The sequence below is a fragment of the Mirounga angustirostris genome, unplaced genomic scaffold (genome assembly GCF_029215605.1).
Source record: "Mirounga angustirostris isolate CCGP_5_RB_7025 unplaced genomic scaffold, mMirAng1.0.hap1 SCAF_5, whole genome shotgun sequence".
In the NCBI taxonomy this organism is placed as follows: Eukaryota; Metazoa; Chordata; class Mammalia; order Carnivora; family Phocidae; genus Mirounga; species Mirounga angustirostris.
This window is the reverse complement of record NW_026991713.1, coordinates 5,935,046-5,947,092: the sequence shown is the minus strand read 5'-3', so window position 1 is coordinate 5,947,092 and position 12,047 is coordinate 5,935,046. Positions and strand designations below refer to the sequence as shown.

At 58.6% G+C, this 12,047-nt stretch overlaps 1 protein-coding gene across 1 annotated transcript in view; it reads right to left on the bottom strand.

Moving 5' to 3' along the window:
• The window catches only part of SCUBE1 (signal peptide, CUB domain and EGF like domain containing 1), a 138,726-nt gene that overhangs the window by 52,072 nt on the left and 74,607 nt on the right, over positions 1-12,047 (bottom strand). Inside the window, exons 5-6 of the mRNA XM_064590505.1 lie at positions 10,355-10,480; positions 6,157-6,273 (exon numbers count right to left, since the gene is read on the bottom strand). Of these exons, the coding sequence (XP_064446575.1) occupies positions 6,157-6,273; positions 10,355-10,480 (243 nt within the window). The remainder of the gene's footprint in view (positions 1-6,156; positions 6,274-10,354; positions 10,481-12,047) is intronic.

Sequence of the window (12,047 nt, the reverse complement as noted above, 5' to 3'; positions counted from 1 at the left end):
GTCTCTTTAAAGACAACGGAACTGCCCCTGTTCTTAGCCTGTGTTCAGTGACTGGGGGTAATTATAAATGGCAATGGCTGGGTGCAGCTGAGACCCCAAGGCTGGGGCAGGGCCACTGAGCCCTGAACGGCCCCCAGCTGCTCTGCTACAGGCCACCACCCTCTCTGTGACATGGAACAGGGGGTGTCACCCTGGGCCTGCAGGACCAGTCTGTCGCTGATGTGGTCACGATGGAGAAGGATGAGGATGGCGTGAGCTCATGGGGCCTCTGGGGGCAGCAAGCGCCACCCTGCGCTCACTCGGTCTCATCCTACCCACCCTAAAAACAAGCCCTATTGGCACAGGAGATAACCGGCATCTCAGGGATAGAAGACACCTGCCAGGACATCTCAGCCACCGGGTGACTGCAGCACTCACATGCCTTGCTCTGGTGGAACCCTGTACCGTGACTTCCATGGGCACTGCTCACAGTAGACTGTTCCAGGGCATTCGAGCCCCGCCCTCCCTCACTCGTCACTTGTCTCTGCCCTCTGACGAGGAGCTGTCCAGTGCAGCAGTCGAGGGGGCACAGACTCTGGAGCTGGCCAGCCCAGGGTCTGACCTTGCCGTCAAACTCCTCAGGGTCTTGCCTTCCTCATCTGCTTCTCTCCTGGGCCCCAGAACCAGGTCCTTCCCCCTCTGCCAGTCCTACCTTATCCCCTCCAAGGACCTAAAAGAGGGCTCATGTGGCCCACCAGCCACAGGATCCACGAGATCAACTGCCTCTGCCCCCTCCCACAGGCCACCGATGCTGACCCAACTCTGGTTCCCCACACCGTCTAGGCGACTCTCTCCATGCGGGGCTGGGCTCCGAATGCGATGCCCCAGTTGTGCTCTGACCAGCACAGGGCGCAACGGGGATGGTCACCTCTCTCATTCTCCATACCTTGCCTCTATTAATATAGCCTGGGAGCAGCCATCCTCACCAAAGGCTACTAGTTAGAGCCTGAAGTCCAATCGGACCCCAAGTCTGTACCACATGGGCTGCTCTCAGAGGAGACAGGTGCTAAGAATTATGAGCTGTTGAGGGAGGGGTTCACAGTGCTGTGGGTGGTGCCTTTCATGGAAGCCTCTGAGGATGGTTGCTTAGCTCCGGGCATGGGGCCTTGTCCGTGCTATAAGTGTTGTAGAGAGACCAGAGGAGGGACAGGTTTTTTTCTGCCTGTGGGGCAGGATGGGCTCTAAAGGGATGCTTGAGGGGATTTCTATAATCAGAGAAGTGGGAATTCAGGGCAGGCCAACCATCATCCTTTTCCTTGGCCCCTTCCAAGCCCCCCAATCTGCTCCCCCAACTCTGCCTGCCAAACCTGGGGTGAAGGTACCTGTATTCTCAGTTCGTCTCTTCTCACCTCCCTGACCCCGCTCCAGGCTATTACCCACTGACTCTAATTAGAAAAAACAAGTCCACAGCTTTCTCCGCCTTGCCACCCACCCGCTTGATGCTGGTTCAGCTCAGCCGCTTCTGCCATCACCCTCCTGCTGAGAGGGGTACAGGGCCTCGGGGGGCCCAGTTCCTGCTCCTGCCCTGCTCTGGAGCTCTGCTCTTGGGCAGCAGTACTCACCTCTCCCAGTAAGTGAGGCTGAGGGGACTCAGCGTGGCCTCAGAGCACCAGCAAGCAGCTCTTAGGCTCCCACCGCCCACCTCCAGCCACCTGACTCACACCTTCCAGGATGGTGGCGGGTACGCCTGCCTACTGAAGCCTTCAAGCCCGCTCCTTGGCCATTTCCCGTCCTTCCCAGGCCAACCCAGACAGCCCAAGTCAACATGACAGCCCTGTCCTGAGAACTTGTGGAGAGGGGGCTTCCAGACAAACCTTGTCCCATCTGCCTGTGTGACCAGAGGTGAATCTTCCAGACTCTCTGACCTTAGTGTTCTCGTTTGAGAAACGGGGCTATGCCTGTCCTGCCCAGCATGGACTTCACGCGGCACAGAGCACCATCAGCCAGCCCTGATCGCCTTTGCTCCTCAAAGCCCCAGCGGGGAGGATGGGCTTCAAGCCTACTCCCCAGCGCGAAAGGCCATATCCCTCCCGTGGCCCCACTTACATCTCCCTTTTATCTAGGTGCCTGGACTCCTTTGAGGTCCATATGAGGACCACAAAAGTAGGCGACCTCTCCGGGACCCCGTGGTTCTGACCTCCATGGTCCTGTGACCCTAACACAGCCATGACCTTAGGGCTAAGCTCAGCCGTGCAGGGTGGTATGTGACCGTGGACAAGCCAGGGCACCCCGATGAGCCTGTTTCCTCCTCCAGGACATGGGAAATGTACCACCCGGCCCCACAGCTCCCAAGGCTGGTATAATCCACCAGACTGCCACAGAGAAGGTTGTGAAAATCCCAGACCTCCCTACAGCTGTGCTCCGGAGGCCTGGGCAGCTGGCACCATCGAGGGGCCAGCAAGCACAGAACCCAAGAACTAGGGCAGACCTGCTCTGTGTTTCTACAGACTGAAGGCAGCTATCTCCCCCTCCTTCTCCTTCCTCACCCTGCCCACGGCCAGCCACACCCGCAGGCCTCCCAAGCCACCCCGAGCAGCACCAGGGGTTTCTGGGCAAGCCTCCCTAGAACCTGGATCCAGCCCAGGGCCCGTGCCTGGAGTGTAGCCCACACCACACCTGCCCCTGCTCCCCGCCTCGGAGGCAAGCGGTGCCTCAAGTGGGACCAGGGAAAAGTGGGCCAAGGTTGCCCACTTACGCCCACCTCAGGCTGGGTCATTCACCGAGTCAGGAGCCTTGGGACCAGAAGGGGAGGAATGAACCTTGTTTTCCCCGGGGCCTTAACAGTCCTCTCCTCTCTGGGTAGATTTCCCAGCTATAAAGCGAGTCCTGAACCTGGACGTGGCTTCTCTCCTTCGCAAGGAGCCGGAGAGGGGCCGTGCTGCCCGAGTCCCTGCTCTACGCTAACGCCCCCCACCCCCTTCGCTTCCGGGCCTCCGTGTTGCCTCGCTGATCCCGCGCAGGTACTGCAAGCAGAGGGGTTCAGCGCAAACGTCTCGCCCGCAGAGGCCACTAGCCATTGGCTCTGGGCCTTCGCCACACACACACACACACACACACACACACACACACACACACACAGATACACGTGTCTGATGAAGGGTACAAACTGTAACAGGGAAGAAGGTCCCACCTGGAGTGGAGCCCGCCCCCCCCCCACTCACACGCGGCACGGGTGACCACGCGCGCGGGCACACCGCACAGACAGCCCCCCACGCACACCCCACGTGCCGGCACGCACGCACGCACGCACACCCGCGCGCCAACACGCTCGCACGCACACACGTACAGCCGCGCGCCGACACGCACGCGCGCACGCACAGCCCGACACAGCAGCACGCGCATGCGCACACACGCGGACAGAGGCGCGAGCACAACAAAGGAAGTGGAAGAAAAGTGTTACCCATGAGGAGCCGCCGTTTCACCCGCTTGTCCACATCAGCTACTGACGTGGCATTGAACTGAGAGCGCTCAATTGCAGCCTCATCCTTCTCTAAAACACAAGTAAGGGACAAACACGGAGCCGCTGGTTAATGACAGCCCACTTCCCGCGGCCCAAGACAGTCAGCCTCTCGGCGTGGCGCGCGCACAGCCAACACAGCTTGCCGGGCCGGGCGTCTGCGCCGAGGGGCGAACCCCGGGAGCCTCCAAGGTGGCGTGTTCGGGGCGGGAGGCAGAGGGGTGGGGGGTGCAGAGCGGGGGACGACCACACAGGGGCACAGGTGGGACCCAGGGCCCAGCTGCGAACAGACAGAGGTGGCGGCTGCGGTCAGAGTGGACAACCCAGCTGCGGGGTGGGGCGTGGGGCACAGAAGCACACACACCACCTCAGCGCGCAGGGAGGCATCAGTGATTGCAGACGCCCCCCGCTCAGGCTGGGGAGGCAGGCACAGGACAAGGCACAGGACAAAGGGACAGGGCCACGAGGTCCGGTGATGGCTGTGCCTGGACAGCAGACGCCCTGTGTCAAGGGCAGGAAAGTGTGTCAAACACTCATGCAAAGTTAAGAACAACAGAGAACAAACACACACAACAATGGATCCAGTCGAACAGACAGAAAAAACGGGGGCTCGAGTTGGGCAGCGCTGGTTGCCTGCTTGTCTATAGAGGACTAGAGCGAGACATTCAAGTGCTTGACAAGGGGTTTGCACAGATGGGTCAGTCATTTTAGGAGCGTGCGGAGAGGCGGGCGGGCGGCCCGGGAGCATTCTGGCCGCTGGGCAAGACGTTTGGCCGAGATGCTGTCCGTGGAGGAGCAGGTGAGGTTAGCTGTTTGGCGGCCCTCTGCTCAGTGGAGACGTGCGCTCCCGAGGGGGGAACCTGAGCAGCAGTAAGCAGAGGCAGAAGGAAGGTTCTGGCCAGCAGAGGGCAATGGCCCAGGAGCTGGGTCTGGAAGAGGGTTTCTAAGGGGAAGGGAAGGGGGGAGGGGGTGAGGGAGGTTAGGTTAGAAAGTAGATCCAAGCAGGGACCTTCACATGCAGCAGACACTAAAAGATAAAAAAAAATGAGAAGGGACGAGTCAGGTGGACAAAGACAAGATGTGTTAGACGAGGCTGGGTGTGTGTCTGGCCGGCAGCTGTCTGCACCGGTCCCGTGGCCGGCAGGGGCGGCTGCACTGCAGACAAACAGCGAGGGAGACCCAGCAGACGAGACAGGAAGGGGCCGGTGGGCCTGGGAGGCCCCCGGCAGGACAGTGGAGACAGGGAGAGAGGTGGGAGAGGAGGTTCTAGATGGGATCAGGCTGCAATAGAGACACTGGCCTGAGACCAGGTTTTGCTTTGAAAAAAAAAAAAAAAAAAAAATTTTTTTTTTTTTGGTTGTTTGGTTTGGTTTGGCTTTTGGCTCTGAAAATAATTAATGAACGTCAGTTATCAGACAAGACAGGCAATCAGGGACCATCACCAGAAAAGCAGGAGGAATGAGATAAAATGAAACCAAAATGGCCGTCTGAGAGGAGACCACACAGAGGAAGGGGAGAACCACGCGGGCAGCAGCTCCCGGGACGACAGCCGGGACTAGGGTGAGACGCTGGTGGCCTGCCTGGGCCCTGGCACCCCCGCCCTGCTCCCTGAAGTACCAGGGAGCAGTCACAGGGACAGAATGCGACAGCAAACTCTGGTTTCACGGCTTTGCTTGCTTGCCACCCCTTTTTTGTTACTTGAAAGTCCCTCCAGAAATATCTTCAGAGTCGGTAATAAGAGATGGGGCCCCCCATTAAAAAGAATAAATATGGTCACTGACTGTGGGCTTCTGAAGTTGGCCGACATGGAAAAGAAAGAGAGCAGAGGATGAACAAAGTTGGATGGGTACCAACTTTGAAATTCTTTTTCTCAGTTGAAAGATCTGTTATTTTGAGTGGGTAAAGAAACTACTACTGATTATGGATTGAGGTAACCACAGATATTCTAGCTTCCTCCTGCAAATAAGGACCAGGAGGAAGGAGGTGACCAAAACTCAAATTGAGACTCCATGAGACAGGTGAGATGACAGAAGGGGCATCGCTGAGAAGGGACTCTAGCTGGAAGAAGAAGTCTGGTGAGAACCCCATTAGCTCAGGAGTGGAAAGCAGTTAAGAACACCCAGAGCCCCTTGGGATTCTTCCATCCAGTCTCCCCTGGTGTAGACTATGAAGACTTAAAGCCGCTTTCTGAGAAAACCTCTTGGTTTTCCAGACTGGCGGTCAGCTCATGTTGCTAATGGGGCTGATGTGCAGGTTAAATGGATGTGCCATGCGTCCCCAGATCGGGAAGAAATCCCTATGCTTTAAAAACGGAAGCTGCCCTCCTTAGGCGCACACCCCCTCCTCCTCCCCCACAGACCACCCCCCATGTTGAGGATGAGGACCCGCAGAAAACCCACAGTGACAGGAAGCAGAGATGCTTGGTCCGGGGTGGCTGGATGGCCCTGGATGAGTCTCTGTAGAAGGCTTCCCCGGGGGACGTCTGCCAGCCCCATTAGTACCGTGGGGTCCTCCTTTTCTTGTTCCCTTAACTTCCTTCTTGGAAACTGGGACATGGTGGGGTGGTGCTGGGGTGCTGGACAACCTCAGGGCTGCAGGGGGGCCCTGGGGGGAGGGAGGGTGGCGCAGGGTGCCAGCGCCTGGCAGAGCTGCGTACTTACCGATGCACGTCCGACCGTCTGAGTGGAGGGCGTACTTCTGGTGGCAGCCACACATGGGGCCCGTGTCCGTGTCTTCACAGCTGTGCTGGCAGCCTCCGTTTCCATAGTTACAGGTTACTAGTTAGGCCCAAAGTGTACATACGTGTGTATAAAAGGAATGACAACAAAGATGATTAGTTTATCGGTGTTGGTGGTTTCTCTTAAGGGGCAGGGAGCAAAGTGACGGCATACGATAATCAGTGAATAGGTGCACATTTCCCTGGACTTCAGCCCCTCCAGGGTCTCGGATGGAATGGCTCGCTCTCTAGATGGGAACTGGGATGAGAGGAGAATGGACCTGGGTCATGTGGGCTTCAGAAAGGGCTGGCACCCGCTGACAGACTCAGATGGCGTCAGGTGAAGAAAGGGATAGGATAGGCCATTTTCTCCCTCCTCTGTCCCAGAGACACTTAGAAACTGTCTTAATGGGACAAGTGTCTGTTAATGGCAGGCGTCCTCCACAAGGTGGGGGAGGGTGGCAGTGGGCCCGTGCTGAGGGGGACACTCATTCAGTTCTTGCATCACTTGCTCTTTTCTGCCTGGGTCTTGGGCACGTGGAAGGGTATCCCCGCAGAAGTCTAGTCTGTCCTCGTCCCAGCAGCCATCTCAATCTCTATCCCCTCAGAGCCCGGGTCCTCCCAAGGCAATGTCCAAACAGATGGAACCTGTGCAAATTAATGTCCGCTCATGTGCACTTTGGAAAATGACCTTTTATTTAAAGATGTTACATAGTTTGCAGTGTCTATGGCCTGGAGGAGCCGGCGCCCTGCAGCCCACAATCTTAAAATGTTTTACAGCATCAGCAACCTGGGTTGGCTGAAAGGGGGCTAAACAAAAAGGAGACAGTCTGAAGAAGGAAAAATGATAAATTCAGGTTTATTTAAAAGGAAACTACTCGTTACCACATTTTAGGGTGAGAGGTATTGCTAAAGGAGTTCCCAGATCTCTACGGGAGGGGTTCTTGCAGCCCCTACTTTACTCAGCTTGCAAGACGATCCTAAAGATGCTCAAAGATGCAAAAATAAATCTCAGACCAACCCAGTCGAAAATTCCGAATTGGCAGTTGGGATTAATGATGTTCTATCAGGTTGACCCATGAGTAGCGACCGGGTGGCAGCTCCTGGAGATGGATCCCAAGCATTCTGGAACTGAGTCCCGCAGCTGCCTCTCCCAGGTAGTACTCTCCCCAGGGGCACAGCACACGGCCTCCGGGGCGTCCGTCCCGAGTGATGGTGGTGGCCCTGTCAGCCTGGACACATGCCAGCTGAGGAGGGCATGAAGAGAGTGGTCCTGCTCAGTGTCCCCGACGCTGTCCTCGCAACCAGAGAGAGGCTCTACTGGGCTGCCTCTTCCACAGGGAGCTAACGTCCCATCCGCAGGAGGGGCCTGGCTTCCGGGACGACCTTTCAAGGACCTGCAGAACTGCTTCAGGATGCACAGCTCCCTCTGGCCCTTTCTCCAGAGGAGCATCTCTTCTCTCAGTTTTCCCGGGGAGCCCGGTGGCCTGCAGTCACATTCTCCCATCTCTGAAACAGCTTCTCTCTCTGCCTAGGAAGAGCCCTAGGGAAGCTAAGGGTAAAGACTGCCATGGATCTCAGGAGAGGGCAGAGCCCAGGCATAGCCCTGCCTTGGCCTGGGCATCATGTGCCTTTCCAGACCAAGAAAAGCCCCACTTCAGACTGGGCAGGGGTGGAGTGGTGAGGAGGCTGTGAGAACACTGCAGACAGTTCTTTCCAAGCTCTGGGCTCCTGGCAATGGGCCGTGTCCTGCAAGTGACTCTAAGGAGGATGCAGGGCTGTCTGAGGCAACCTGAGGGAGGGCCATGCTTAGGGTCCCACACCCCGCACACGGGGGTTTGTGCATCTCCTGGACCCCAAGGGCCGAGCTCGTGAGCACCTAGAGAGCCTCCGGCTTGTGCATGATAATAGTGCTGCTGAGCTCTGGGATGACCAAGAAAGGATGGAGAAGACCTCTGGCCCTGGAGTGGGTCCTGGACTCTGGAGAGTTGAAAGAGTTTGGTGCAGAGGCCCTGTTGTCCTGCCGGTCCACAGAGGCTGGCTAGGCCAGGCCTCAGCCCCCACCCCAAATCCAGATCTAGAACTTCCTAAACCTCAGCTGGCCTCTAGGGCTAGACGGAGAGCTGCAGAGCCAACATCACACGAACTCCATGTTGACCGCACGGCAGGAACCAAAGCTGACGGGAGGGACAGCTACCTGCGCAGTCCCTTCACAGGAGGGCTGCGGTGTGCTCACCCGCTCCTTGGCCCCGGGGTTGGTACCTGATTCTCCACACAGCTCGGAGATACCCAGCTGCCGAGCCGAGGGGGTGGGGCTGCCGTTTCTTTCACCAGCAAACATTCGGGGCAAGGGCTTAGTTCTTCTCTGTCGGGGGCGGTGGGGGGGCCTTGCTGCTCACAGAAAGCCCTGCCTTGTCCCTGACCTCTCAGATCAGGTTGGCGCCTTGGGAGATGTTCTCTGAGCAAACTGCCCCCTTGCAACACTCATCCCAGACGGGCCAGTCAGTCCCAGCCACTGCCTACACCCAGCTCAGGGCTTGGCCAGTCTTGCTGAGTGAAGGAACACTTTTTACTTGTGGCTGAGCCTGACAACAAGCCTGCCCACCCCACGCATGCTTGTCCTTGGCCGTTGTCCGGAGGACTGGGAAAGCTGGAGGTCTTCATTTTCTGTTCTGAAGGGTGCCAGGTGGCGGCAGGTTTCTCCGTAGCAACAGGAATCGTCTGATGTAGAGGACCAGAGGGCCTGGCTGGAGTCCTGGGGCTGGAGCTGGGCACTTGCCCGTGGTGACCGCTTACACGTTTATCTGTGTGATCCCACGGGAAAGCCCAGGAACAAAGAGGAAGGCTGCCTACATCTCAGAACATACCTGGCCAGAAGGAAGCATCTTCACTTTGGGGAGTGGACGGATCATGAGTGTGGGGGCTGGAGCATGAGCTCCGTGGAGACAGGGGCTGTGTCTAGTGCATGTGGGTCCCCAAGATCTTGGTGACTGAGGAGAGCATGGGTTGGGGAAGGTGTGGCAGGAGCCCAGAGGAAGCTGATGACAATCGAGACAATCAAAGAGCAAGGATGATGAGCCGGTGAGGCCCAGCTGTTTCTTCTCCACAGAATGAAGGATGGAAAGCACCTTTTCTTCGTGAGAGCTGGGCAGCCCAGTCTCTCATTTCAGGGGCGAGGTTGGGGCTGCTTTCTCTACTGGAAGTTGGATTCGGACTCCTCCACACCATTTCTCCGCATCAGAAAGCGGCCTGGAATGAAGTCCTTGTCTCTGGCCAGACGTGGGCAGGGCTCACACCGGTCTCCCTCAGCTCTTTATACGCATGAGCCAACCGGGCGCCAGGAAAGGTAGCCCAGCCGCCCAGTGAGCCGGGGCCGCCCCCCCGCCTCCCCACGCAGCTGCTGGGAGCTGGGTCTGAAGCTCTTAAGGACTGTGAGTGTGTTCAGCCCTGGTCCTACTCCGTTTGCTGGCTCCCACTCTTGGGGAGCTGGATGACCACATTAAGAGGGTGCCTAACACCCGAGCCCTGCAGGCTGACCTCCAGGCCGGTCCTGGATGGTACCTTTGGCCAGAGGCCTCATTCAACCCAGATCTCACGGGGCATCACCATTTACGGTGGGCCCTGCAGGGGCGGACTGTAAAGTTCTGATCTTTGATCCTGGAAATAAGGTCAGCACAGGCTGGGCTGGGGCTCCCCGTCCCCGCCCCAGCCCAGCTCCTTTCCTTTTTTCTACCACCCTGTTTTACCAAGGGCTGCCCTGCTCCGCCAGGAAGCCCGAGCTTATAGGCCTCTGTGCCTGCCACAGTCCTCCATACCCGCTGGAGAGTTCAGGCTCGGCCTATGGGGCTCTGGGGTTGGGGGTTAAGATAAGCACCGCAGGGCTGTTAGGCACGGTCCTGCTCTGGGGCTGTTGGTACTGGTATGCCAGGTTGGGCTAACGCCATGTCTGGAGTTCCCAGCCCCCGTCCCTCATGCCTCCCCAGGCTTCTTCGGGGACCTTGCCCTTTCTCCCCACCCCCAGGGGCTGAGAGACCTCCCTGGGCAACGTCCAGCAGACTGGACAGACCCCCTCCCCCGCCCCCTATAAAGCAAAGGCAGGAGACGCGTGGGGATGTCTGACCCATTTGTCTCCATCTACCTACGTGTGCAGTCCTTCTGGTTTTGGGCAAGGTCAAAGCCGGGCCTGCAGTCACAGGCCACCCCACCTTTGGGCGTCTCCCGGCAGATGTGGGCACAGCCGTGGTCTTTGTTCATGCAGTTCATACCCTCTGGGAAGAGACAGACGAGAGAGGGGTAGGGGACCGGGGGGAGGGAAGAGAGAGAACATTTCAGGCCGAAGAGAGGCGGCCCATAAAATGTCACCGTCAAACGCACTGTTCTTGGGCTGCTGTTAGCATGCACACCACCCCCCACGCCGGGGTGCACGCCTAGCCGTCCGCAGGGGGAGCTCTCGGGGAGAGGCCAAGGACGCCGTGCGCAGGTCTAGAACCAGGCCTCGCTCTGAGAAGAGCACTGTGAAGGACTCCAGGGGACCCACGGAAGAAGCGTCCCTGCCCTAGGTCAGCTCACAGAACCCAGTACAGCTCAGGGCCTTAGACCGTTTCCTCACCAGGGCAGGTGGGGGCAGCATGGGCACCTTTCCGGCTGCACAGGGATGGCCCGTGCCCCACGAAGGCAGGCGGAGACTTTGGTTTCAGGCTGGGCCCAGAGGGGAGCGCTGACGGGTCAGGGGCTGGGTGGGCGGGCAGCAGCCCTAAGCAAACGTGCCCTGGCGGGCCGCACTTGTTTCCTGGGAGGCCCTGTTCCCGCACGGCCACCTCTCACTGCGTCCCTGCACAGAGGCTCAGCAGCCCCACAGCCATGCCCTGAACTACACGCCACCCCCCCATCCCCTGGCAGCCCGAGGGGGTCTCTTTCTGTCCCTGGTCACTGCAGTGCTCCCAGGATCCGTGGAACCTTCACTCCCAAATGCAGAGCCCTGCGCGACCTGCTGCTGGCCTTCTGCCCCACCCGCACACCCCTGTGCCCCATGCAGACTGTTCCAGGTCCAGGAACACACGTGTCCCCATTTCCAACATCTTAGCTCGGGATTCCTGCGGGTTGGCATGTTTCCTTTTAAAGGAAAATGTCTGCCAACCTCCGGTACCTTGTTCTGGGAAGCCTCATCTAGAAGGGCAGCCAGCAGCAGCCCTCCTTGCTGGTTGGGAGGCCTCAGAAAGGGGAGACGTCCCCAGGATGCCAGGGCTGGGCCGCCCCACTGCCTGTTAGTGTCCCCACCCTCTAGCTGCAGTGGGCTATTTTATCTGGAGCCCTGCCCATCTTGCCCTTGCTTAGCAGGCCCTTCCAGCTTGTTCTTTGGGCCAGGTTCAGAAGCCCTGTCCCTCACAAGGCCGGCTGTCCCTGTCTCCTCTCCTCCCAGGCTCCCTGAGACTCTACTGTGGCACCAAAGCCTAGACAGCGGCAATGCTCTGGGCCCCTCGCCCCTATAAAGGCCAGCACCCCCTTCAGAGGTTAGGACGCCGGGCTTAAGACCCCTGCCCAAAGGCCCATGGGGCACTGAGAGGCACCACCAGGACTTGGACCAGTACCTCCGACTATAAACCCCTGTCCCGCTCCTGCCGCAGAGGCCTTGTGGAATGCAGAGCTGGGCTGCCCTGGGTTTCCAGGGCAGGCACTGGGGACCACGCACATCGAGTCTCTAGAGGCCCGGGCTCCAGTCGGTGCACGCTGAGGATTACACCGAAATGTGCTCTGAGGGCTCTGGCACGATGGGGACAGTGAGGGTCCCCTGGGTGGGCCGTGTGCCTCTCTCCTCAGTCACTCCTAGTTCCTGGG